Source organism: Cavia porcellus, unplaced genomic scaffold (genome assembly GCF_034190915.1).
Source record: "Cavia porcellus strain 051 isolate PalLab524CR breed Dunkin Hartley unplaced genomic scaffold, mCavPor4.1 scaffold_1, whole genome shotgun sequence".
NCBI classification, from domain to species: Eukaryota; Metazoa; Chordata; class Mammalia; order Rodentia; family Caviidae; genus Cavia; species Cavia porcellus.
The window spans coordinates 171770045-171793357 of record NW_026947484.1 but is presented as its reverse complement, the minus strand read 5'-3'; the positions used below and the strand labels follow the sequence as shown (position 1 = coordinate 171793357).

At 44.7% G+C, this 23313-nt stretch overlaps 1 protein-coding gene across 1 annotated transcript in view; it reads left to right on the top strand.

Annotated features, from left to right (window-relative positions):
- Positions 1–23313, top strand: part of Pappa (pappalysin 1) — a 228108-nt gene that overhangs the window by 172937 nt on the left and 31858 nt on the right. Inside the window, exons 15-18 of the mRNA XM_003479141.4 lie at positions 2268–2451; positions 9524–9734; positions 10714–10885; positions 17868–18015. Coding sequence (XP_003479189.2) covers positions 2268–2451; positions 9524–9734; positions 10714–10885; positions 17868–18015 — 715 coding nt within the window. The remainder of the gene's footprint in view (positions 1–2267; positions 2452–9523; positions 9735–10713; positions 10886–17867; positions 18016–23313) is intronic.

Genomic DNA, 23313 nt, shown 5'->3' with positions numbered 1-23313 from the left:
GTCTCTGTCTCTTTCTCTGTCTCTGTCTCTCTATTTCCCAACCCCTCACTCACCTACACACACACACACACACACACACGAATCAAGTAACCAAAAAACCAGTCTAGACTCTTCAGAGAAGCATTCCTGTGCAGCATATTCCACATGCTGTGCACATCAGTGTTTTTGTGTAAGTTGCAGATCTGCAAGAGGATGAGCTGAGCATGTAAAACAAAGCATTTACAGTTAGGCCTCTGCCATAATTGAATGGGGTGTTTTAGGTTGAGGTAAGTCTTCTGTCTATAAGGTAACCATTCATTGCAAAGCATTTTCATTACCAATCAGATGCTATTAGGTCCTAGAGCAAAAGACATGATTAAGTAGTCCTAGTCCCTGTTCGCAATGTGTTAGGTTTTTTTGTTTGTTTGTTGTTTTTTTACCAGTACCAGGGATCGAACTCACGACCACGCACTTGCAAGGCAGGCACTTATGCTGCTGAGCTAAATCCCCAACCCCAATGTGTTAGTTTCTTGTGGGGAGAAGAGATGGACACTTCATAAGCAGTGACCTTACAGAGTGACACATAATATATAGAGGAGTATAGGGTGTTGTGGAAGCACAGTGGGATTCAAGGGAAGTGTCCTAGAAGGAACATGAAAGCTGAGAAGGACATAGGCAGGCGAAGAGTAGAAAGCAGGGATGATATTCTAGCATTGGCAGGGAAAGTATATGGAACTCCCTTGCCGAGAAGGAGCATGCCACTGGTGCAAGTTTTAAGTTCTGTAAAGTCACCCAAGTCCTGAGGCTAGAGCCTCAAACCAGGTCAACCTATGCAGGGGTTGCCAGCTTGGTCAGAAAGTTTGGGGCTCATCCTTAGGGCAACAAGGAATTATTGAAGGGCACACTGTAGTCAGATCATTTCAACAAAGATACTTCTGGCTGCCCATGTGGCTTGGGGTCCAGCAGGAAGGGGGACAGCAGAAACCCTCCAGAAAATCATCACAGGGGTGTGTGGAAGATGGGACGAGTCTAGTGTGCAATGACTACTAAAAAATGGGTTTGGGTGATGTAGCAGGATGTTGCTTTAGCCAGATGCTGCTTTGGTGTCTCAAGTGCGGAATGGGGGAATGGGCAAGTTGGCAGTAAAAGGTCCTTCTCGCCCTGGGATTTGAGGATTTCAGAGCCCTATTGCTGGAAGCAGCTTTTCCAGGGCTCTGCCCGTTGATTTTGCTTCTGCACTCCAAGTACACAGGCACATCCTTATTACTGGCTTTGCCTGTTGGTACAGAGCTTCTGGGCTTGCTGGTCTAAGACACTTACTTCCTTCTGTGTGTCAGACATGGCAGGTCTGAACTCCTATGGAAACAATTAAGCTGCTTTGGCAGTGAAAGACCTTTATTCCCTTTGATGTGTGTTTAATAGAGGAAAATGTCCTTTACTTTTAAAATCCTAGATCAACATTTGGCATCCTCAGTACTCTGGGATTTGGCAGCTTTCTCTTTGAATGGAAGCCTATGGGCTGCCAGTAAGTCTTTCCCTTGGCTCTGCAGCATGGCCTCACCCTTCTACCTACACAGCCCCACCATCTTCTAGTTTAGTTCATGTCTCTGCCAATGCTTTCATTTTCCCTAGACTTGTTTCTTCTTCATATCTTTTTGTCTTGACTATTGAGCCACAAAGCTCAGAATAGTGAATGGTTGATAGAGCAATTCTCACATTCAGTCAGTTCATTTTATCAATATGAGAAATCAAGAAATGGATTTGCATGTGGTTTGATAACATAAAAGACAAATACTCTGGTCTACTGTATCCCACATCAGTACCTACTGTGTACCAGTGACTCCATTATGCTCCAATAAAAGGTAGCCAAGAGCAACCCCCAAGGTTCCTCCCCTTTAACCAGGCCTCATGTGTTTTTTGGTAAAGAAGTCGCCATACTTAGGAAGGTCCCTGGATTTTCAAACTCTCGTCCAAAAAGTAGAAATAGTGATCTTGGAGACTCTATAAAGAATAAATAAGAGCTAATCTTGGGTTTGTGTCCCACATACACTTAACCAGGCATTTATTGTACAATCTCCGTAAGCTTCAGATTTCACACCTTTAAATGGGGACTGAAATTTATGATTCACACAGCTGTTGAAATTATTTAAGATGAGCTCATGTCAAGCACAAAGCATTGGTTACCTGGTGTCTAGGCAAGACTGAGATGTCACAAGTGGAAGAAGTGTATTTTTCCACATCTTGGGCCTAGTCTGCCCTCCCTTACTGTGCCTATCTCTGCTTTTTAGACTGGACCCAGTGTCACAGTGACCTGCACAGAGGGCAAGTGGAACAAGCAGGTGGCTTGTGAGCCAGTGGACTGCGGTGTCCCCGACCACCATCACGTCTATGCCGCCTCCTTCTCCTGTCTGGAGGGCACCACCTTTGGCAGCAAGTGTTCCTTTCAGTGCCGTCACCCTGCACAGTTGAAAGGTATCATCAGTCTTTGCTTCATCTCGGCCTTCCTTTGTCTGTGGGAAACCTAGAGACTACTTCCAGGCCCTCCTTCTGGGTCTCAAACACTGAGGGCTGGACCAGGTTACATCTGTGTTCTTCATTTCTTTCTACCTATTGTATTTTGATAAACTGCCCCATTGTGCAGCTAGGGATAACTATGTGGATAAAAATGTCAGTGAAATACATTTCCAGACTGAAAATCTTGTTGGGTGTGTGATGCGGAGGATGAAGAGGATAGAGAAACCTATAATTGATATGGATGCAACAAGATCAGTCTGCATCATTAAGGCCCAGTATGCTATAGGAGGTAAAGGAACATTCATACTTTCATTTAATAAAGGAGAAAACTGAGCCTCAAAACTTAAAGAATCTGCCCAAGGTTGCTGTATTTGTGGGAGAAGGACATGTTTTAGCAGAGTCATCATGTACAATGCCAAGTGTTACTCTAAAAGAAGGGGAAGAGTTACAGGTATGAACAAGGGCTGAATGGCATCCTGTTTGGATTGGGCACTCAGGATGCAGAGGAGAGTGAGAAAGTTTGACAGTACTGACTAAAGGACCACATTTTGGAAACTACAGGGAGACTGACCTATAGGTTCTAGAATGCCAGAACTAGGAGAGCTCTTGGAGCTCATCAAGAATGCTGGAAATATTGAGAATCCAGAATCTAGTTGGAGAAGTGGAAGGAGCTTGTACAAAAACCACACAACAAGTTAGGAGCACTATCAGGATGAGTACTTTTGGCTACGGCATGACCTCATAAAGGATTTTCACATTATACCTGATTCTGGAGGTATTAGAACTCCCCCTTTCATGTGATTCACCAAAAGAAACATCACTTCCATACCAGACACCTATGATGATACTCATCAGAGTATAGGGTCATACTTCTGGGTCTATCAAGATTTGGAATGTGCATGAGTGGGGCACAGTGGGATGTGGGGAATTAAGAAAAGTCTATGAATTTGTCTATACTGAGATGTACTGTTATGTGTGTGGAATGTTCAGGCATTGTGATGCTTAGAGGGCACTAATGGTTTAATCATATTTTCAAGAAAACATTTGAGTCCAAAATATTAGGAAGCTCCAACGATATGAGGCTCCTGAGTACAGTGGCACTTCTAATGACTTTCTATATTGCTATGGATGAGCCCAGGACCTGGCATACTGTAAGATCAATGAAATGTATTGGCTGATGGCTGCATATATTGATGAAATAAATACCACAGGCATGTTTCTGTTAAGAAATTAAGCAAAGACCCATCAGTCTTACTAAATTGCCCCAAAAGAAAGGAAGGAAGTACATCTGGGACATACTCCATAACTCCTCTCCTTTTCAACCCAACAAGATTTGAATAAAAATGTTATATAGATATTTCATTTGAGCTATTATGAAGATTTAGGTCAGAGAGAGGTGAGGAAAGCCATGAAAATTGGAAAACCTCCAACTTTCAAGCCATCCAAGCTAACTGCTTGGCCCCGTTTTCCAATAGGATACAGTATGTATTAATAACTTCAGACTAGGCAATCACACTTCTCTCAATCAGGGGCCCGTGGGGAAAAGAAGTGTGTAAATTAGCATTGATTATTATAGCTTTTATTGTGGCCCATAATAATTCCTAAAGCGATGCAGGACCTTGTTGCCATTGCTTCTTTGCTGACTATGATGGGGGGAAGGGGACTGTACTCTGGAAATGAAGCCTCAGGAGGACCATCATTTTGAGAGTTCTTCATGAATTGAGAATACTGAGAAGCATTTCTTTCATTGACACACTGACCCTCTAGGCCAACTACCATTTATGAAGCTTGCTGATCTGCATTCTCAGTATACAAACTCCTATTCTGAAGCTTTTGACTGGGTCTTTTGTGCAGCATGGACTAGGCATGGATCCTGCCACTGCTACCTTGAGCTTGTTACTTTCACCTGACTGGCCTCCTTTGTCAAGGCTGGGAGTATATAGGTGATCAAAGTAGCTTCTTTCCCATTACTTGGGATGCTTCTTTTTCTTCCTCCCACCTCTTTTTTCTTCCTGTCTTTGCAGCATGAATTAAGCAGAGGGAGCAATAGCTTTCAAATTAGCCCAAGTTTCTAATCTTGGCTCTATCCCTTTTCAGAGTTTCAGATTTATATAAGTAATTACAGAGACCTATGAGGCTTCATATCCTCACTTTTAAAATGTGATTATGGGTGCTTATGCTGAAGGTTCAGTTGAGGTTTTAAAAAGATGGTATATGTTGGATCTAAGTGAAAGTGAGAGAAAGTGCTTAGTACAAACTCATTTCTTCAACAAGCACCTCATTGAAAGACCTGACAGTATCTGATCTCCCAGCCACTGATCTGTTTGTCCTGAGGAGTCCTTGACTCTGAAATTACGAAGACACGGTCTATCTTCCATGTTTTCCCCAGGATACAAGGTTGATGAGTTCGAAAGAACAACTACCATGCGGGATGAACTAATGAGTGTAGTCCCTAGGAAGATAGTTTTACACAAGCAACAAAAAAAAATCTCACTCTTACATTCCAGATAAACTTTTTTCAACTGTACTGTAATACAATTTTAATTCCAACCTGTGTTCAAGATTTAGGCAAAGTATCCTGAGAATTCACCATTTTGAAGTTAGTTCTGCCAGGATTCCTTATCAAATGAACACAAAGAGAACTGACAAAACTACATGAGGTGCACAGTCATCTCAAACTCAAAAAAGAAAACTTGAAAATCAGAATCATAAATGTTTAATCAACTGTCTAAAAATACAACATTACTTACATCATCTAATTAACCCCAACTCAGTTTAACCATGTTGTGTACATTTAGTATTTACAGGGAGTGCATCTTCTAAAGTAAACACACCTGGATTCTACAGAGATCTTTCTAAGAGGTTGTTGCTGTTGCTACCTCAGCTTTGTCCTTGGATTTAAAACTTCTTCTGTTTGTGACTTTTCATACTACATCCATTTAATCCTGAGTCTTTTCTGTTTTACTAAATTTTATTGAAGAAGAGTGGAGAGCTGGATGGATGTGGAGAATGTTCACATTCTAAAGTGCTTAGTATTTAACCCTGCTGAAATAGTGTAACTTGTGTTTTACACTTGCATTTGTCCATCCCTGCCTGCATAGAAGTCTCCAAGGTACCACACTCTTTTCACTTTTCTTAGGAAGGTTTCCTCATCATGATCCCTAAAAATGACTGCTTCTTAGAACATTCTCTTTGCTTTGTGTCTGGCTTTTGGAAAAATAAACGAGGGACCCCTGGCAAAGAAATTTGGAAATGAGGGACATCATTCTGGACAGAGGGCAGAAGATGAGGAAGGTGAAATACTATTGTGTGCATAGCCCCTGATTTGATGATCCTCTGATGGTCTAAATTCCTGGTTCCATAACACTTTCTATAAATTATGGTTCTGGCTTCACCATCCTCAGTGCTAGAAGCCAGAGAACAGACTGAAAAGCTCAATTAATGAATCAGATAGACCTGAACTGAACTTCAACTCTAGTTTGATGAACCATTAGTTTAGCCCTCTAGAATCTTAGTTTTCTATCTTAAAAAATGGGATTAATCACAAATTGCAGTTATGTTAATTTAATAAAAGAATCAAGAAGATGATATAAGTGATTCTTCCTCTTGGTCAATTCCAGGGACTCAAATTATAGGCAGACCTTGATAGAATTCTGTGCAGACATGTGCCAGGGTGTGGGAGTTAAGCAAAGTGCAATTGGATTGATTATGGAGCAAACGATATACTTTCTGAGGATGTCAATACAATTCATATGAGCGGTTTAACTCCTTGTGATCCCTGGGCCCTAGAAATGTGCTTTCAGAACTCAAATCAGCCACATTTATAAAACCAGGCAGAGCAAGATTTATTATCCCAGCTTCAAAAGATGAGCAAGTGAAGAGACAGGGACCCAAAAGCTCATAGGATCCTAATTTCCATTATCACCAATCTTAGCTTCTGCTAGGAGCTCCAGGATTATACATGCTTTTGTTTTGTTATCCGAGTCACCTTTTCCAGGAAATGCAAGTAAGGGATGAGGACAGGGTATGAGAATTAACAAAGATCGACAAGGATCTCTTCTAAAATTAGTTACCATTGTGCATTACAAGAACTCAGACCTCTGGAGACTCTGAGGTACAGTGTAAAGCATGCTCTACAGCTGGCATGTAAACCTACTTGGCTCATCGCTGGTTTAGTTCTGCTTACCAACTTCTTGGTACTTTGAGCTTGCCTGTTTTATGGACAAGTGTGTGTTCATGACCAGAACCAAAAGTCTCAGTGTGTGTGGTAAGCATTCTTCAACACACTGAGGTCAATGCCAAGGGCGTGAGGAAAAGGCACAGTTCTGCGTCTACCATACTTGCTTTCTTCAAAGCCTTTAGTGAATTTAAGTAGCAGCTATAGCTGGGGTATGGAAATTTTGATTCTGTACAGTTCATTGTCTGCATTTTTTGAATTGTTGTGGAGGTAGGGGACATATCCATGGTCCTGAACCACCAATTCCTCCTTTTCTTTTGCTCTTTTTCTTGACACTGTCAAGAGATGCTTTTTCTTTTGACACTGTCAAGTCCTAATTATAGTGGTTTCCTCCAGAATATGTTTGTGGTTTGCATCATCTCTTGATTAGCATTAGACAATTTTTTATGTTATCTTGTCATTTGAGAACTATCATTTGCACTCCACAAGTCATAATTTTAATAAATGATACAGTGTACTTTTAATGATCCCCAACACTTGTTTACATTTTATCCATCATGAGTAATTTAAAGAAGGTTCAGTCTCTGTATCTTTTATAGCTGCCTTTCCTATTAAGTTTAAATTGTGATTGAGATCTCAAAACAATGACCATCCCAATTCCCAAAGCAAATTAGACCAGAAGTTTGTAATCCCTGGGTTCTGGATGCCTCTCTGCTTCTGTGAGAGCCAAATGAGTTGTCGCTCCACACTCTTTACTTGTTTAACATGATGTTAAAATGTCTGTAGCTGGCAGTATTACACTTTATCAATGTAATATTTTCTTTGAGGTTTACAGACACTAAAATGCCTTGTGCTACCCAGATGAATCACTCCGCCAGGGGAGGAAATAGAGAAAATGACTGGGGTAGAAAAGCAGCACAGCCTATATGAAATTGCAAAGCAATCACTTCTTTTTTTTTTTTCTTTTTGGCTTGCTTTATTTTTGCATATAATACTTGCCACCTACTAGCAGGGTAAACACAATAATTTACTTTAAGGATAATTCATTGTGTTTTTATTTATACAGATAGATTGTAAGCATCAAGAGGGCAGGGTTATTCTTGTTTCATTTTGTTTTGTTTGATGCTTTTCCCCCAACATATAAAAGCTATGTTAATAGGAGAAGAGAGAGGGAATAAGGGAACAAATTAAGCAAACAATGACACTGACAGTCCTTTTATGGGCCCTTTGTGTAAATGTTATTGCATTTAATCTTCTCAACATATGAAAGTCAAGAGCAATTGTTTTCTTTCCGAGAATAGGAAAGTTGAGGTTGGCTCTTCCAGAAAATAAGAGATCTTCTGGGCATATATAGCCAACTTTCCATTAAAAACAACCATCTCTGTGGTTAGACAAAATTGGTTTCAAAGTGAGGTTTTTTTCTTGCTATAAGACAAGCTATAAGAGCTTGATAAAGTCTTCTCATTCCAAGTCCCTGTTTCTAAATGAGTATTGTCATGTGAATCACACTGTTTAATGTAGAACAAATGAGACTGTAGACAGGAGGCACTCAGAGCATAGTACCTGCTCAGTAAATGTTGGTTTCCTCCCTAACCCCACATTCCTCCAAGTTTCAAGTCCTAGAGCTCTGGCTGTCAGCATCACTCACTTCTAACCAGGGAAGAAACTATTTCAGTATTTACTCATTGTAGGTCCTGCTCTGTCTTGGGGAGCTTTGAGCAGGCTGTGCCTTGATAATATATGAACTGGCAGAGGAAAACCTTACTGCTGTGTTTTATTTTTATTTTCAACATTCCCCATTAGGCCAGTACCCCGGTAGCCATCAGTGATCTGTCCGAGCTGGCGTGAGCTGCGAGGTAGCGCCACTCTCTTGGCTTATTTAGCAGTGCTTTTCTGAGCACTGGGACCTCAGCAGAAAACCTCAACTCCTGATAACATGATGTGTCACTTCCAGGTATGGGTAGGACCAGGATAGATGCACGGATCCAGTTAGGTTGGTTAAGCTCGCAGAGCACATGGATTTCAGAATTGGAATGGTTTCTGATAAGAGCGACTTATGCTAGCTGTCAGAAGGCAAGTTCCTTCATCTCTGGGCAAACAGGATGGAAGGAAGGGTAGCAAAGGTCTCTTTTCTTGGCAGCATGAGAAGTTTAGAAGCTGTGTTAAGCAGATTCCTATTTTTGCAACAAAATACCTGACATAAACAATTTAAAGCAGGAACGACTTATTTGAGTTCATAATTTCAGAGGTTTAAGTCTCTGGTGGGCTGGCCCCATAGATTTTGGTACCTTAGTAAAGCAGAAATGTGTCTGATGAGAGTCAGAGTGAGAAAAGTTGCTCATCTGGCAGCCAGAAAGCAGAGAGAAAGGGAAAGAATCAGAAAGGAAGGGACTGGGACCCACTCCCTTCAAGAAGGCCCCCACCTCCTGTCTCCTGTCTCCTGTCTCTTGTCTCCATCACTCTCAAATAATGTCTTCAAGAGTAATGTTATCAAGAGGTAATCCACAGAGAAGCCAGAGCATTCATGATCCAAACATTTACCCCAAGCCCATCAGCCACTGAATCTTCATAATGAGGAGACTGGCCATTTTGGATTTTAACCATTATATAAGCATTGGGTTTTATATCACTGTAAGAATCGGTACAGTTCACTCCATTTTTTGTGTGTCTCCTCTTCTTTGTGGCAGCTTTCTGGAGCTCCTTAGGATCCTCAGGTATAGAAGTGGAAGAAACTGGAGGTCCACCTGAGAGATTCTCTTTGTGGTCAAGTCAGCTAAAACCTGGACAACTTATGTGTTAGGTCAGTTATCCAGGGCTCCCTTGTCTGACAACCCTGCCATTTGTGTCTCCCAGGCAACAACAGCTTCCTGACTTGTATGGAAGATGGGCTGTGGTCCTTCCCAGAGGCCCTGTGTGAGCTCATGTGTCTCGCCCCAGCCCCAGTGCCAAACGCTGACCTCCAGACAGCCCGGTGCCGGGAGAATAAGCACAAGGTGGGATCCTTCTGCAAGTACAAGTGCAAGCCTGGATACCACGTGCCTGGCTCCTCTCGGAAGTCAAAGAAGTAAGTGAGGCCTGAAACAAGTCCACAAGCTATGGGAAGGAACAGAGTCAGATTTGACTGCCCCTTTGGAAGGAAATACACATTGCTCTGATGACCATTCAGCCATCCCATTCTGTTTTGTAGAAGCACACATAGCTCCAGATTTGGGGCCAACAGAACTAACTTTAAGGGCTGGGGATATAGCTGAACAGCACAGCACCTACCTAGCAAGTACAAGGTTGTGAGTTCAAATATATATATACAAAAAAAAAAAAAAAAAAAAAAACATTTTTAAGTTCTATCTTGGCTGAAAACTGGCTGTGTGATCTCAGGCAAGGGATTTCAGTTCTCTGGCATTTCTCAGCAGCCAAATGAAGATGATACGAACCCATCAGGTTTTTATGAAGAATCAATGAAGATATGTGTGCAAAGTGGTTATAAACATGCCATTTACAAGCCAGCCTTTTGGCACATTCTGGGAGGCTGAATCTGTGAAGGACCACAGATTCCAGCCTAGCTTGGGCAACTGGGCAATTTGGCAAGGCCTTGTCTCAAAGTAAAAGTTAAAGAGGATGGTGAATGTGTTCAGTGTGAAGACCCTGGGTTCAACCCCCAGCACTGGAAAAAAAAAAAAAGAGCCTTGAGCTTAGTAGTTGTGGAGTACTCATACCCATAGTTGTGGGTATTCATAGCATCATTGTGCCAGCACCCCTCAGAACACTCCAGATGGAAGGGGGAGGTTGAAAAGTTAGTAGGTTAATATGTGGGTTCATCCTAACCCACATACAACTGAGAGAGTCAGACTTCCTATCTGCTGCTGGAGAAAGAGATCTGTGAATTCTTTTCCCTTAATCACTACACATCCCTCCCCAACCTGATGAGACAGGAAAGGGAATCAAGAATAGGAAGACAACAGTGAGGCCACTCGATAGTATGTTGCGATGGTGAGGCTCCGACGTTTTGGTCCTGAGCTGTCTCTTCTCTCCTATCTTTTTTGAAGACGGGCCTTCAAGACTCAGTGCACCCAGGATGGCAGCTGGCAGGAGGTTGCTTGTGTTCCCGTGACCTGTGACCCACCACCACCCAAATTCCATGGGCTTTATCAGTGCACTAATGGCTTCCAGTTCAACAGCGAGTGTAGGATCAAGTGTGAGGACAGCGACACCTCCCAGGTAAACCTTCTCGAGCCTGAGATGCATATCCTGGTGCCTTTTCTCTCTGCTCACCAAAGACCAGATTATACCACAACAGCCACTTTCTCCAGCCTGTTGTCTACCTCGGCCTGGATTGTACAGTGGCAACATTACTAATTAGCTTCCTTTGCAATGTCTCTGAGCTTCATTTCTCTCCCTTCAACATCATGCCTTAGTCGTTCAAAGCTCTTTGACTTTGAGCATGTTTTAGCGTTGGAACCTTACACAGGAAATATACGTGGATTCCCAGTATGTGAAATTAATCATTGAAGTTACTCTTATCAGGGAATATTTTCCAGCTTTCTCAGTTTTCTATCACTATCACCACCCACATTGGTCCTTGAAATATTTAAGGTCACAAAACTACCACTATCTTTAGACATCAGTGGGCTCCTGACAGAAAGGGCCCAAATTTAGCTGAGAAGTACAATTTTGGGTACACAGTGGAAGAAAGGGAGGTCAGGAGGTGCTTGGAGGGTTTGAATTTTATCTCTAACTATGTGTCACTTAGAGAAAGCTCTGCCTGCTTCTACTGAGGAGTTCTGTCAGTGAATTTTTCTAAATCCCCACATCTAGCATTCACCACCCAGTAGGATGGTTAAAGAATCAAGAATTGGAAAGGAAAATGAAAGACAGGAGGAGCCATCATTTAAAGTTCATAACCCAACCCCCACACTCACAGATGTGCAAAGATCATCATCTCGATGAGGCTAAGCTCCACCACAGATCCCGTCTTCCTCCAACCTGCACTGTCTTTATTATTTAGTGTGTGCCTCCAAAAGCCAGGTGCCTTAACTCACCATCTTCAACTCGTTCTTCTCCCTTTTCTCACATCTAAGCCATTTGGAATTCTTAGCCTTTTTCCCTTCAAAACATTTAAAGCTTTCCCTTTCTGTCCCAGTGCCACTACCCTAACCCTGATCACCATCATCTTTTTTCTGAGAGATCATAAAGCTTCCTGGTTGTTTCTCTTCTGATCGTGACAATGTCCTTGCTTAGCCCTTTAGGCTGCAGAGTCCCTCTTCCTCCTTGGGCAGCATTCCAGACCCCTGGCCGTCCCCAGGAAGGCTGAGCCCTCCCTTCTGCATCTTCTGTCTTACCTAGTCCTCTCCCTTCTTGCAGTTGCCTGGCTTTCCATCTGCTGCACACCTCAGCCCTCAGGGTCCCCTTCCTCTGATCTTTTATCAGCCTTCCTTCTGCACTCCTCCTCAGGATCCCCACTTCTCGCATTGGCCACATGACCTGCCCATGGTCTGAGTGTTTTGTGGCCTCATAGCACTTCACTTAACTTTTAATCAGTTGGGTGCTATCAGGACTCAGGACAGTGCCTGGCACTTAGTAGGTCTTCAGGAAGTGGCAGTTGGATTAAGGGCAAAAGGAAGGGCCTCAGTGGACATCAAAGCAAATTTTCTCACTTCTTGGGTAAGAAAACCAAGACTCACAGAAGTCTCTCCATCCCAGTCAGCACCCAGATGCCCCCACAGAGCACAGACTGAACCCAGTAGGCTGGGTCTGAAAATCCTTGGCCATGAACCTCCAGGCTCCTGGGGACACCCATGGGTGCTTGTGCATACTCCTGGTAACTTTCAGGGTACAGGAGCCTGTGTTGGAACAATCATAGGCCAGAGAGGACCATGATCTTTTCCAGGTTGATCAGCTTCTCTCTCCCTCCCTTACATAAAACTGTTGCTAACAGTTATACAAACTGCTGAGCCAAATAATCTTCTGGCTGTGGCTGTGCTATCAAACTGAAACCCAGTCTGCCTGGGGCCTGCCAGGGAACTTTCATGGCCAGTTTGTATTTAAAGGATAGGAAAATGTAAATTTATCAGACGACTCAAGCAGCTCTGTTTGGCAAGGGGTGGCGAGGCTGGACCCGAAGAAGCTTGTCGACTGAAAGAATGAGGGGGAGCGTGCCAAGCAGGCTCCTAACACAATTGACATTTCTAGTTTGTACCAAAAATGAATTTCCTCTACCCTCAGACCAGGGGCCCGAGAGCCAAAGCTAGTATTCACCTCAGATCCCCTCTCCTGCCTGTAAACACGGCAGAACCGTAGGGCCCAGAGCATCTAGAGTCAAACAGCTTGTAAGGAGCAGGAATTCTTTGTTTTCCAAACAAGTTTCAGATCCTGGCAGGAAAGAGAGTCGGGAAGTGTCATACATTTCCCTCGACTGCCGCTAAAAGCTAATGAATAGATTAAACCTGCACTTCCCCCATTTCATGGGAGGCAGTATAATGTTAGATCTGGAGCCTGGATTCAAATTCTGGCTTCACCACTTAGTAGCTGGAGGACAAGTTATTTAACACTCTAAGCTTTAGTTTCCTTGTGTATAAAATGGAGGGGGGTAATACTACTTTCCTCCTAGTTTATTTGTGAGCCTTAAACGAGGCAATGAAAATAAGGTATGGCCAAGGGTACTCCCGAGATTGGGTAGATGCAACCTACGCCACCAAATGTGGCAGCCTGGGAAAATCATAAATGAGGTACTGCTTTTATAGCCACTCCAGTGCAGAGTTCCTGATGCCCCCGGTGGGCTCTCAAAGAGCAGAGAGACAAAGGCCACAAAGTAAAAGCTAGCCCTCTGCTGGCAAGCTGCAAAAAGTCAGAGAAGGCACATTTGCCGGACACAAGGGCAGTGAATGGTGATACCTGGTCTCTTGTTCTCTCTAGTTTCTCTAGACCAATACTCCCTGGCGCCCAGTGCTCTGCGGCAAGCATTTCATGCCACTGCGGCAGGTGGCCAGTGAATACTAGAAACATGGTTATGGTGACCCAGTGACTAAATAGTAAATAGTATGTAATTCATTGAGTTCCAACTTCAGTGTAGAGAGCAAATTTATACTTAGCATACTTGGCAGTTCATTCTAGCATTATAGTGTCCTTATCCTTTTAAATCAAGATGGAGACTTGTAATAACCACCCCTCCTCCCCTTTTGAGTGCTTTTGTGGGCAGCAAGCTGGTATTGCTCACTTTCTTTCATTTTCACAACTCATAATAAATGTTTGAAAGTGAAACAATATCTCTGAGCCCAGAGAAGGCTAAGAACTGGCCCACAAGTGGGTTTCAAGTTGGTAGGCAGTGCTCTGGCTTTACAGTGCTCCCTTTCCGACTGCTTCTAAACATTTTCAGGGCAGGGACTCCACGGGCAGGCAGCCCAGAGGTGCTAATTGTCTCAGGGTTTAATCCAGCTCAGACACTCCTGAGCCATTTGAGGTGATAACTCAGGCCCAGCCCCCAGTGAGAAGCACCATGGGGGGTTTGCAGATGATTAGGGGAGCAGAGAGTTCAGGGGTGGGGACAGGGCCTGCAGAGCTGTCTGCAGCAGGAAAGGACCAAGGCTGCCCGTGCTTCATGAGCCAAGAAGAGCACCCAATACTAGGCTTCAGCAACTTAGAGTGGCTGAAAGGGAGAGTGGGTGAAGAAGCAGCAAAGACTCACAGTGTGAGTCATAGCGGGTGGCTGTGAAAAGCCTTCCTGTCACCAGTGGTGTGGAGCTGGCCCCTGCCTGGAAGGCCTTTGCTGTGGATGTGGCATAGCTATCATGGCTACGGTGCCTGCACAAGAAGGCACAGCACCTCATTTCAGGCTCAATAAATGTGTACTGTGCACCTAGAACTTCCTAGCAGAAGGCAGAAAAATCATAGAGCAAGTGACCTCAGAGACCCCTGCTGCAATTCAGTCAAGGCTGCTGAAGCTCCGAAAGGACAGGAACTTACTCTGGGTCCCATGAGTTGTATATGGGCAGAGTCAGGTCATAAACCAAGTCTCAGCACAAGCCACGATTTGTGCCCATTCTTAGTGCTGAGGCTACATTGTTTCAAGGAAGCAAATAAAGACACTAACCCAGAAGATTTTTCAAATTCATAAAACAAACATTATTTCTGTTAGGACAGATTGTTAAAATGATTTTCAGGACACTGAGTATTTAATAAGTATTTGACAATGTGGATCTCTAAGAATCTCTGTGACTAGAGAGGTAGAGAAATTAGAGAGTACATGGTTTTTGACAGATTTAAGGGCACAGAGAGGCAAACTTTTGCCAAAGGATGTTCAGTCCTTTTTGTGAGAAATTTTACCTTACCCTGTAATATTGTGTTTCAAACCAAATGCAGCAACCTGTTTCAGTTTCCCAAGAACACCCACAGAGCTGGTCTCTATTCTTCCCAGATCAGAGCCTCACAACCATGGGATCTTCTGTGGCCAAACTAGACTCAGTTGCCGTTAGCAAGGCTGATTGCCCTCTGCACCAGATTGGAGCAAATGCTGAGAGCAGCAAGGTAGAGCTCGGAAGGAGGTTCTGAACTTCTAGAGGCTCCAAAGTCTGGTGTGTGGAACACACGCCACAGACAAAGGTGAAAAAGTGTGCAAGAAAGAGAGGCACGCTGTGGCGACAGGTGGTTCCCCTGGAGGAAGAGCCAATGAGATCCGGAGCTGGGGCTAGAAATTCTGGGTTCCATCATGGGAAACCACAAGTCCTGACCCACTGCAGGCTGAGGATTCTAGGCAGTGGGTACCCTATTTTTGTAAAGGTAGGTTTAGAAGCAGAAGAAGGCCAGATGAGCTGGGTGGGAGAGAAGGAGGCAGCAAGACCAGTACCTTATGCTCCCACCTTCTGTGACGAGGCCTCCCCCATTTGAAACTCCCTGAGCAGATTCCAGTGAGCTCAAATACATTCTCTGCTGCAAACCCAGCTCTCCAGCCAGCTCTGGCCCACGTAGTGCTGAGGTCTGCAGCCCTTCAGGGGCTGGAGGCCAAATGCATCATCAGCCCAGGCCAAAGCTCCAGGAAATTGGGGTCAATTTCCTACTCCCCCGAGGGCCCAGCAGAATCATGGGGCCTAGAGCCTGGGGCTCCAACAGGGAGAGTCTGGGTTCTCTAAAGCTACATGAAGCTCCATAAATTTGCCAGAAGCCCACACAGAACTGCTGAGTGTGACTCTGTAAGTCACCCACAGCTGCATGCTCCGTGTGGGCCACCTTCTCCTGTGGCCAGGGAGGCTTCTCCTTGCAGTCACACCTCCTGCCGCTGGCCTGGGAGAGACCCCAAGAGGGGCCCCTTTTTCTTCTGAATCTTGTCTTCTTGCAGCTGTTTTCCCAGACAGGGCAGCTCTAGCCTGCATCAGCCCTTTGAAAGAGTTTATTCATTTCTTCATGAGCACATTCATCACTTATTTCTTTTTTGTTCATTTCTTCATTTACTTATGCATGGGCTTCCTTGAGTATGCATTCATTGTTTTTCTTATTCATTAAAAATTAATTCCATCACTCTCCACCTACTCATCTTGCCTTTGCTTAAACAACTAGTACTTGAATGAACAGACTGGAATGATGACTGAACAGAGTGAATTGGCTGGCATTATTGAAGGTCCTGAGGACCCAGAGGTGAATAGAGGGCTGATGTGGGCTCAGCAGAGTTCATGACTACTAGGGAATGATGGTAAAAAAGACGCAGTGCCAAAGATGGCTGCAATGTGAAGAATCAGGACAGGAAGGGTCATGCTTTCAAAACTACAAGTAGTAGAAATCAAGGCTCAGGGTTGGCGGCATTGTGGAAAGTAATGAGCAGAAAAGCAAGGCAGAGGAAAGCTGGGGTGGGGTGGCTACAGTCAGAGGGAGCCACTACAAAGAGTTTCTTGCTGTAGGAGCACAGTCAGCGCCTCTGGGTGAATGTTGAGTTTCCTTACTCTAAGCCTCAAAGAGGGATTGCAGGTTCAACTTGCTTTAAAGATGGACCCCTGCTCAGAGACCATCCAAGCTCTCAGCTTCCTTTGGTGTACATTCTAGACTCCTTAGCGTGGCACATAAGACCCCACACCTCATCTGATTTGTCATCTGCTTTCCTTTTTCCCTTAAGCTCTAGAAGCAGAACCACCTCAGACTGTCTGCTCCTCACTCTTCTATTTGCACACACCCTTCCATCTTCCAGGAATGTTCTTCTATTCCTTTCATGCCTGTGAGTCTCCAAACTCTTGAAAACTATTTTTGCAAATATCAATTCCTCTAAGAGGCCTTCGAGTTTGAACCTTCACAACCATTAATCCTTCCCAAGGACTCACAGCACTGGCCTGGTGTTACTGAGCACAGGCATGTGATGGTGGGGGGTGGCTGGGGCCATGCCTGCCCTGCCACCTGACTGGGCCAAATACTTGCTCCTTGTGCCCCCATGGAGCTGGACACAGATGGGGCACTAAGAAAGAGTTCTTCAATTCAGTGGTACTTTTCAAACAGTTACAGAGGGAGACCTCCCTTTGGGATCTTGGAGATTAGAAAGGCCTGGTAAAAGGGATAGATCTTCAAGATGCATTTGTGTAATACTTTGCAGAAGACTGATAAATAATACATAATGTATGTTAAAGAGTTGGGGGCACACAGAAAGAAAACCCCCATACCACCCTCTTGTTGCAATTACTGGAGGAAGAAAAAGGAAGGGAAGGGAAGGGTAGCGGAGGGGAGGGGAGGAAGAAGGGAAGCCCTTGGAAGAGAAAGCTTCTCAGCTCAGCTCAGGTTACCTAGTTAATGCAAGGCACAGCCCTGACACAAGATGCTTTCTTATTAGTTAAGAGGAGACAAGCTATGGTGTATGCCTGTGTCTTTATTAATTGCCCCCAGGACACACAGTTTTACTAGGTGTGTAGGTGGTCAACTGTATTGCTGATGGGTAACAACAATAATAAACACATTTTCTGAGAGATCACTGAGCTAGGATTTAGGAAACCTGAGAGATAGCCTGTATAAAAGCCTGTAACACTTTTTTTTCCTATTCTGAGTCCTTAGTTTTTCCATCTATAAAATGGAGATACTAACAACCTCTGTCTCAGGATGACTGTTAGCCTTTGGTAAGAAATCATCTTGGAACCCCTTTCTGACCTGTGGAGACATGAAGAATTGATCCTTCTTCATTCTGAGAGGCTTGTCCTGTGGGTAGCCTTGGTCCTCACTGTGTTTCTGTGGTGTTCAGGGTCACGGAAGCAACATTATCCTCTGCCGGAAAGATGGCACCTGGAGTGGCTCCTTCCACGTCTGCCAGGAGATGCAAGGCCAGTGCTCAGTCCCAAACCAGCTCAACAGCAACCTTAAACTACAGTGCCCAGACGGCTACGCCATAGGTAGGAGGGGCCTTGTGGGGAGCAATGGGAAGCTCTTGTCATCCCTGGAATTCAAGGCTGCTGCTCAGGGGGGCATTGAGTGCCTGTCATGTGAGGTGCTGCATAGGTAGGAGGGAAACAGAGAAAGGAGGCTATATCCTGTCTTCCCAGAGAGGGAGTCGGACGTGAGGCACTGGCAAAACTGTGAGGAAAAGCTGCCAGAGGCTGAGGGGACATGGGGGGCTCTCAGAGGAAGGGACATTTACCCAGTGACTTTGAAAAGCTTGTCAGCTAGAAATTCCATGTCAGAAAAAGAAGCCACGTGGCTAAGGAAGAGGAGATGTGAAAGGGAACCTTCTGTTTAGGGAAACTAAAGATCCAGTCTAGCTGGTCTTATTATTAATTGTAAAATTTGCATCAAACTCAGCATTCATGAGGACCTCCTATGAGTCAGATCTGCAACAAACACTTGAAGGATATTACTTCCTCCCTTCTCAATAATCTTTAACACATGAGGCAGTTCAAACTCAAAGGAGTCATGGAATATGCAGCAGCCCCATCATAAGACCTGTCCCATTCCACTCCTCTTCATGACCTCTCAGCTCCCTCCAGAGGAGAACAAATTGCATTTTCCAAATCCTGTTGGTGCAGCGATAGGCCTGTGTAAGAAATGCAGACAGTGAGGAGTGACAACCTGGGATCTGATGCCAGGTACTTGTCTGGTTTAAATGAGGCATCTGGAAAGGGATGTATTAGTCATCAGCTGCACGGCTTTCTGGGGAACTTGGAGTGCATGGGGCCTGACCTCATTTAAGGGTAGTGATGCTGACCTCTTGAGCTGATTCTCTAATTGACCATGATGAAAAGCCCAAGGAATCGAACATCCTTTCTCATGCCCAGTGTGATTTATGGGTAATTGCTAGGGCTGTCTGGTGCAGGTTATGTGTGCACACAGGGCCAACATGTTCTTACTTTACATACCAAGTGCTGCCACTACAGGTCCAGCAGAAAAGCCTGAGGTGGGAGAGTGGAGGGGAATGACCACCTCTGTTGGAAGATGGAGCTCTATATAAACTTTAGTAGCATGAGACCTTCACCCAGACTTGGAGTAGAAATCAAGACTCCTGCATTAAGTCTGAGGTTTGTGCTCTTGCAAAATTCTGAGAACACCAAAGCACACAAGTTGTCTCTCTTGTGATCAAAATGAGCTTTGAGATCTAACAGAGCCACCAACTCAAGTAAACCCAATGAGGAGGGCTATAGAGAGGCAAAAGAGAAATGAATAGAGATATTCCAGAAGTTTGGGGCAACAGGTATCGCCATGGTAACAATGGTGGCTCCATCCCAAAGCCACGATTTTCTTATCAACATCATTCATGGCTGGCTCTGATCACATATGTCTGTGATGGGGTTCCTATTTCCAACTCAATCAGAAGACACAAGATTCAGGCACACTTACAAGTGGCATTGAACAGCCCTGTGAGAAAAATTCTGATTAAGTTATATATATATATATATATATATATATATATATATATATACACACACACACTATAGAAACAAATTTACTGTCTGTTCATACTGACACAAATACATTCACATATGTGTAAGCAAATATATATCTCATGCAGAAATGCTTCATTATCCCAGAAAACATCAAACACATATATCACACAGTAAGCTTATGCTTAAACCCTACATGTCAAATTCTTGCCACACAACTGCATCACCCCCTACATACACATACTCACATAGGTAGCATAGAAACCTACATGTGACACAAGGATACACACACCATAAGTACACATAGCTCAGGAACACAAACACCTGCCCCAAAATACATCAGACACACAGAGGATACTCAGAGGTAGACCAAGCATCTGCACACATTTCTACAGATGCATCTCATGGCCATTTCCTGCATCTGTTGCATTCACCTGTCACAGCACATACACAGGAACACCAATGCCCAGCTCTTTACTTCAGAATAGCCTAGAGATAGTGGAACGGGTGTGCATAAGGGTCGAATTCCTTTACTTGCTGAGTTTTTCCAAGGTCAAAGCAGAAAAGTAAGGAAATCTGCATCATATTGGAATCTGAGTCTCCCTCTGTTCCCCACAATCTCATGCTCCCAGGGTAACCTGGATAGCCCATGTGGTAATCCGTGGTGGGTGATGGAGATTTATGTGGGAACAGCAGAGTGAGAAAAAAGGAACACAGAGGGACTGAGGGTGATAGAGAAATAAAGAGGGAATGCAGATTTCACACACACACACACACACACACACGCACGCACGCACGCACGCACGCACACATATACACACACTTTTTGGCTCACTCCAAAGACCCTGGTGGGCTGCAAGGCTGAGCTTTTCCCTGCGGAGACTGCTTCGCCTTGGAGAGGTGTGTGACCTGAGGCTTTGTAACTGGGGAAGGTGTGTGCAGGGGAGGGGGATGCTGGGGCTGGAAGCTGGAGGGCTCCTCTCTCTGGTGCCTCCACAAGCAGTCTGGGAAAGCTTGTGTGGCAGTTGTGAGCCCGCAAAAGGTCGGTCGCAGTTGTTGCCACTGGCTGACACCCTCCCGGTGCCTCTGGGGAAGGAGAGGCAGGGGCCTGGTGAGATCACCACTCTGTAATGATGCCAATTATGGCTCATATATCACAACACAGCAGCCTAGTCCTGAGGCCCAAGAGCTCAGGTGTGGGGGAGGGGAGTCCAGAGAGAGAGGGGAGAGAGAGGGAGAGAACCAACTGCTGCAGAGGACAGACAGCCAGTGCCTCCTGCCTGGACCAGTTTTCCTTTTTAACCCTTGCACTCAGCATAGAGAATCCTTGTCTATTACTCAGAAACTACATCATATATTTTCAAAAAAAAAAAAAAATTATCTTCACTTGTCTTACCTTTGCAGCCTAAAATCTCCTTTAGAACTGATCTTGTCAGTTGACAAAACCAGAGATAACATTGTTTCTATGTTTTACCTTTTTTTTTTTTTTTTTTTTTTGTCTTTTTCCTTTTTATCGGTACCAGGGATCAAACTCACAACTGCCTGCTTACAAGGCAGGCACTTATGCCGCTGAGCTAAATCCTCAGCCCCTCCATTTCTTTTTCACTGCTGCCTCCTGTCTCCTCTGTCTGTGTGACCAACCTTGTCCCTTGCTGGGCCTGATGTCAGGAGATGAGCTGTGGGTGTTAAGTCATACCTCTTTGTTCCCTGTTTTTATCACCTTGACCTCTGGGTCCTTTGGCTGCATGGCCTGTGAAATGGATGCAGTGATACCTGCCTCACAGGGCTAGATTTGCAGGGACCTGAAGTGACCTAGGGAAATCACCCAGCAAGGCCAGAGGTAGTCTCTATTTTGGCCCCTCTGTTCCTGGATGTCAAGTGCAGGTGTTCTAAACATTGTGCTGGACTGGTCACCCCACTTTCAGTGCCCCCCCCCCCCGCCTTAGAACTTATGCATCTCTTAGACTGAGGAAGAGGTCAGCATGACAACCAAAATGTCTGAATAGACTGCACACACATGTAGGCTCATATGCCTGTGTGTGAAGAAAGACTTCTAGAAGAGTAGCAAGAACAATGGGATATGTGTTCAAAGGGTGAGGAAGCATGTTGTAGAGGATCAATGGCAATGCATTTTTTACTGTATTTAACTTGTGAAAATCTGAATATTAAGTGACTATTTAGATCCCTCCTTACATATGCTATGTGATGCACACGTGTGTGTGTGCATATGTTCACACGTTAGAGATGTATCTGGAGGGGGTATTTAGAATGGCTAAGATATAAGCTATTTTTAAAAAGAATTGCTTTAAAAAGAGGTGCCCAGCAGATAAGGGGAGGCACTGTTCAGAGGTAGTTTGCTCTGTGCAGAGGAATGACCTCCTCAGGGCCTAGCCAGAATCTCACAGGGAGGTTTCCTATCCACATGAATGAGTCCCTCTTTGGAGTTGAGGGGACATCCCATAGAATGGGTTTTGTTTCTAGGACAGCCCAGAATGGGTGGAGTCAGGATGGAGAATGAATGAGCCAGGTTGCTGAACCCCAAAGCATACAGCCTGAGAGTCGGCTGCCTTCTCCCAGGTTCCTGAGCCTTCAGTGTGCAAACTCACCCCTATTAATCACCCACCCTTCCTTCACTCATCACCTGATGCATTTTCACTCCTTTCTCCATTGCATCCATCCTCCTCTGCTTATTTGAGCAGCCATTTGCACACTCACTCCTTCATAAGAGGTCTAAATGCCTGTTTGTCATCCACCCATCCATTCATTCTCTCACTTCCTCAGACATTGAGGCACTCATTTGTGCATTGTCTCTTTTCACCAGTTTCACCTTTGGAATGCCTCCTGTGCAGAGCATTAGGGCTTGGAAGGAGGAGCAAGACAGTGCTCACCTCACACATTGCAGTCCAGCAAGGAAGACTTCCATGGGTCTAGTACTCATTCAACAAATGGGAATTGACAAAGTGACGGTGGCTTTGATGGGTACCTGTGAGGGGCTGGTCTTTTCTGAGCAAGTGACAGATGGACTGAGGCATGGAGGGTGCTTAGCAATATGCTAGTTAAAGGAAGGTCTGGAAGGCACAGGAGAGGACAGGGATAAAAGCTCAAAGGAAAGAGAAGCATGGAGATGTAGAAGAAAGAAGCTGGTGTTATGTTTATGCTGACATCAATCACTGGGCTGAGCTTTCCCTGGGCGTCAGGCTCTGGGCTAGGCTCACATGGTTATGAACATTCACACTCTTCTAGCACAACACTAACTGTGTAGAGGAGGCAGGAGGTGGGAAGGCACCACTGAAACTCCTCGGTGCCCAGCAGATAAGGGGAGGCACATCCAGTGCAACAGGCTTTCATGGGAGGGAGAGCTCCCAGCCAGATGCTGACATCTGGGCCAAGGTCTCTGCGCAGTTGCAGCAGGTCTTGAAGGAGTGATCAGATTTAGTCTTGGGAAGGCAGGTGGATGTTTCCAGAGACCAAGTGAACAGATGCAGAAGCACAGAGGTGGGGGAGCGTAGGACTCATAGACATCCAGGTGGAGTTTATCCACATCTTACCCTTGGCTGTGGAGATGGTGAGTGGAGAGGAGGTTGACCACCTAAGGAAAGTCAAAGAAAGTGGATTGATCATGGATATGTGGAGTGTTGAGGACATTTTTAAATGAACAGAAACATGAACAAACCAGAATCAGGGCCAGTGATGGTGGTGGCAGCTGCCAGCTCTACTGGAGACAGGGGAGTGGAGTCAGGGAGACCAGGGATGGCTTTTCCAAGTGAGCTCACCCTTTTCTACTTCCTGAGGATAGGATAAACAAGTTCACTGGGG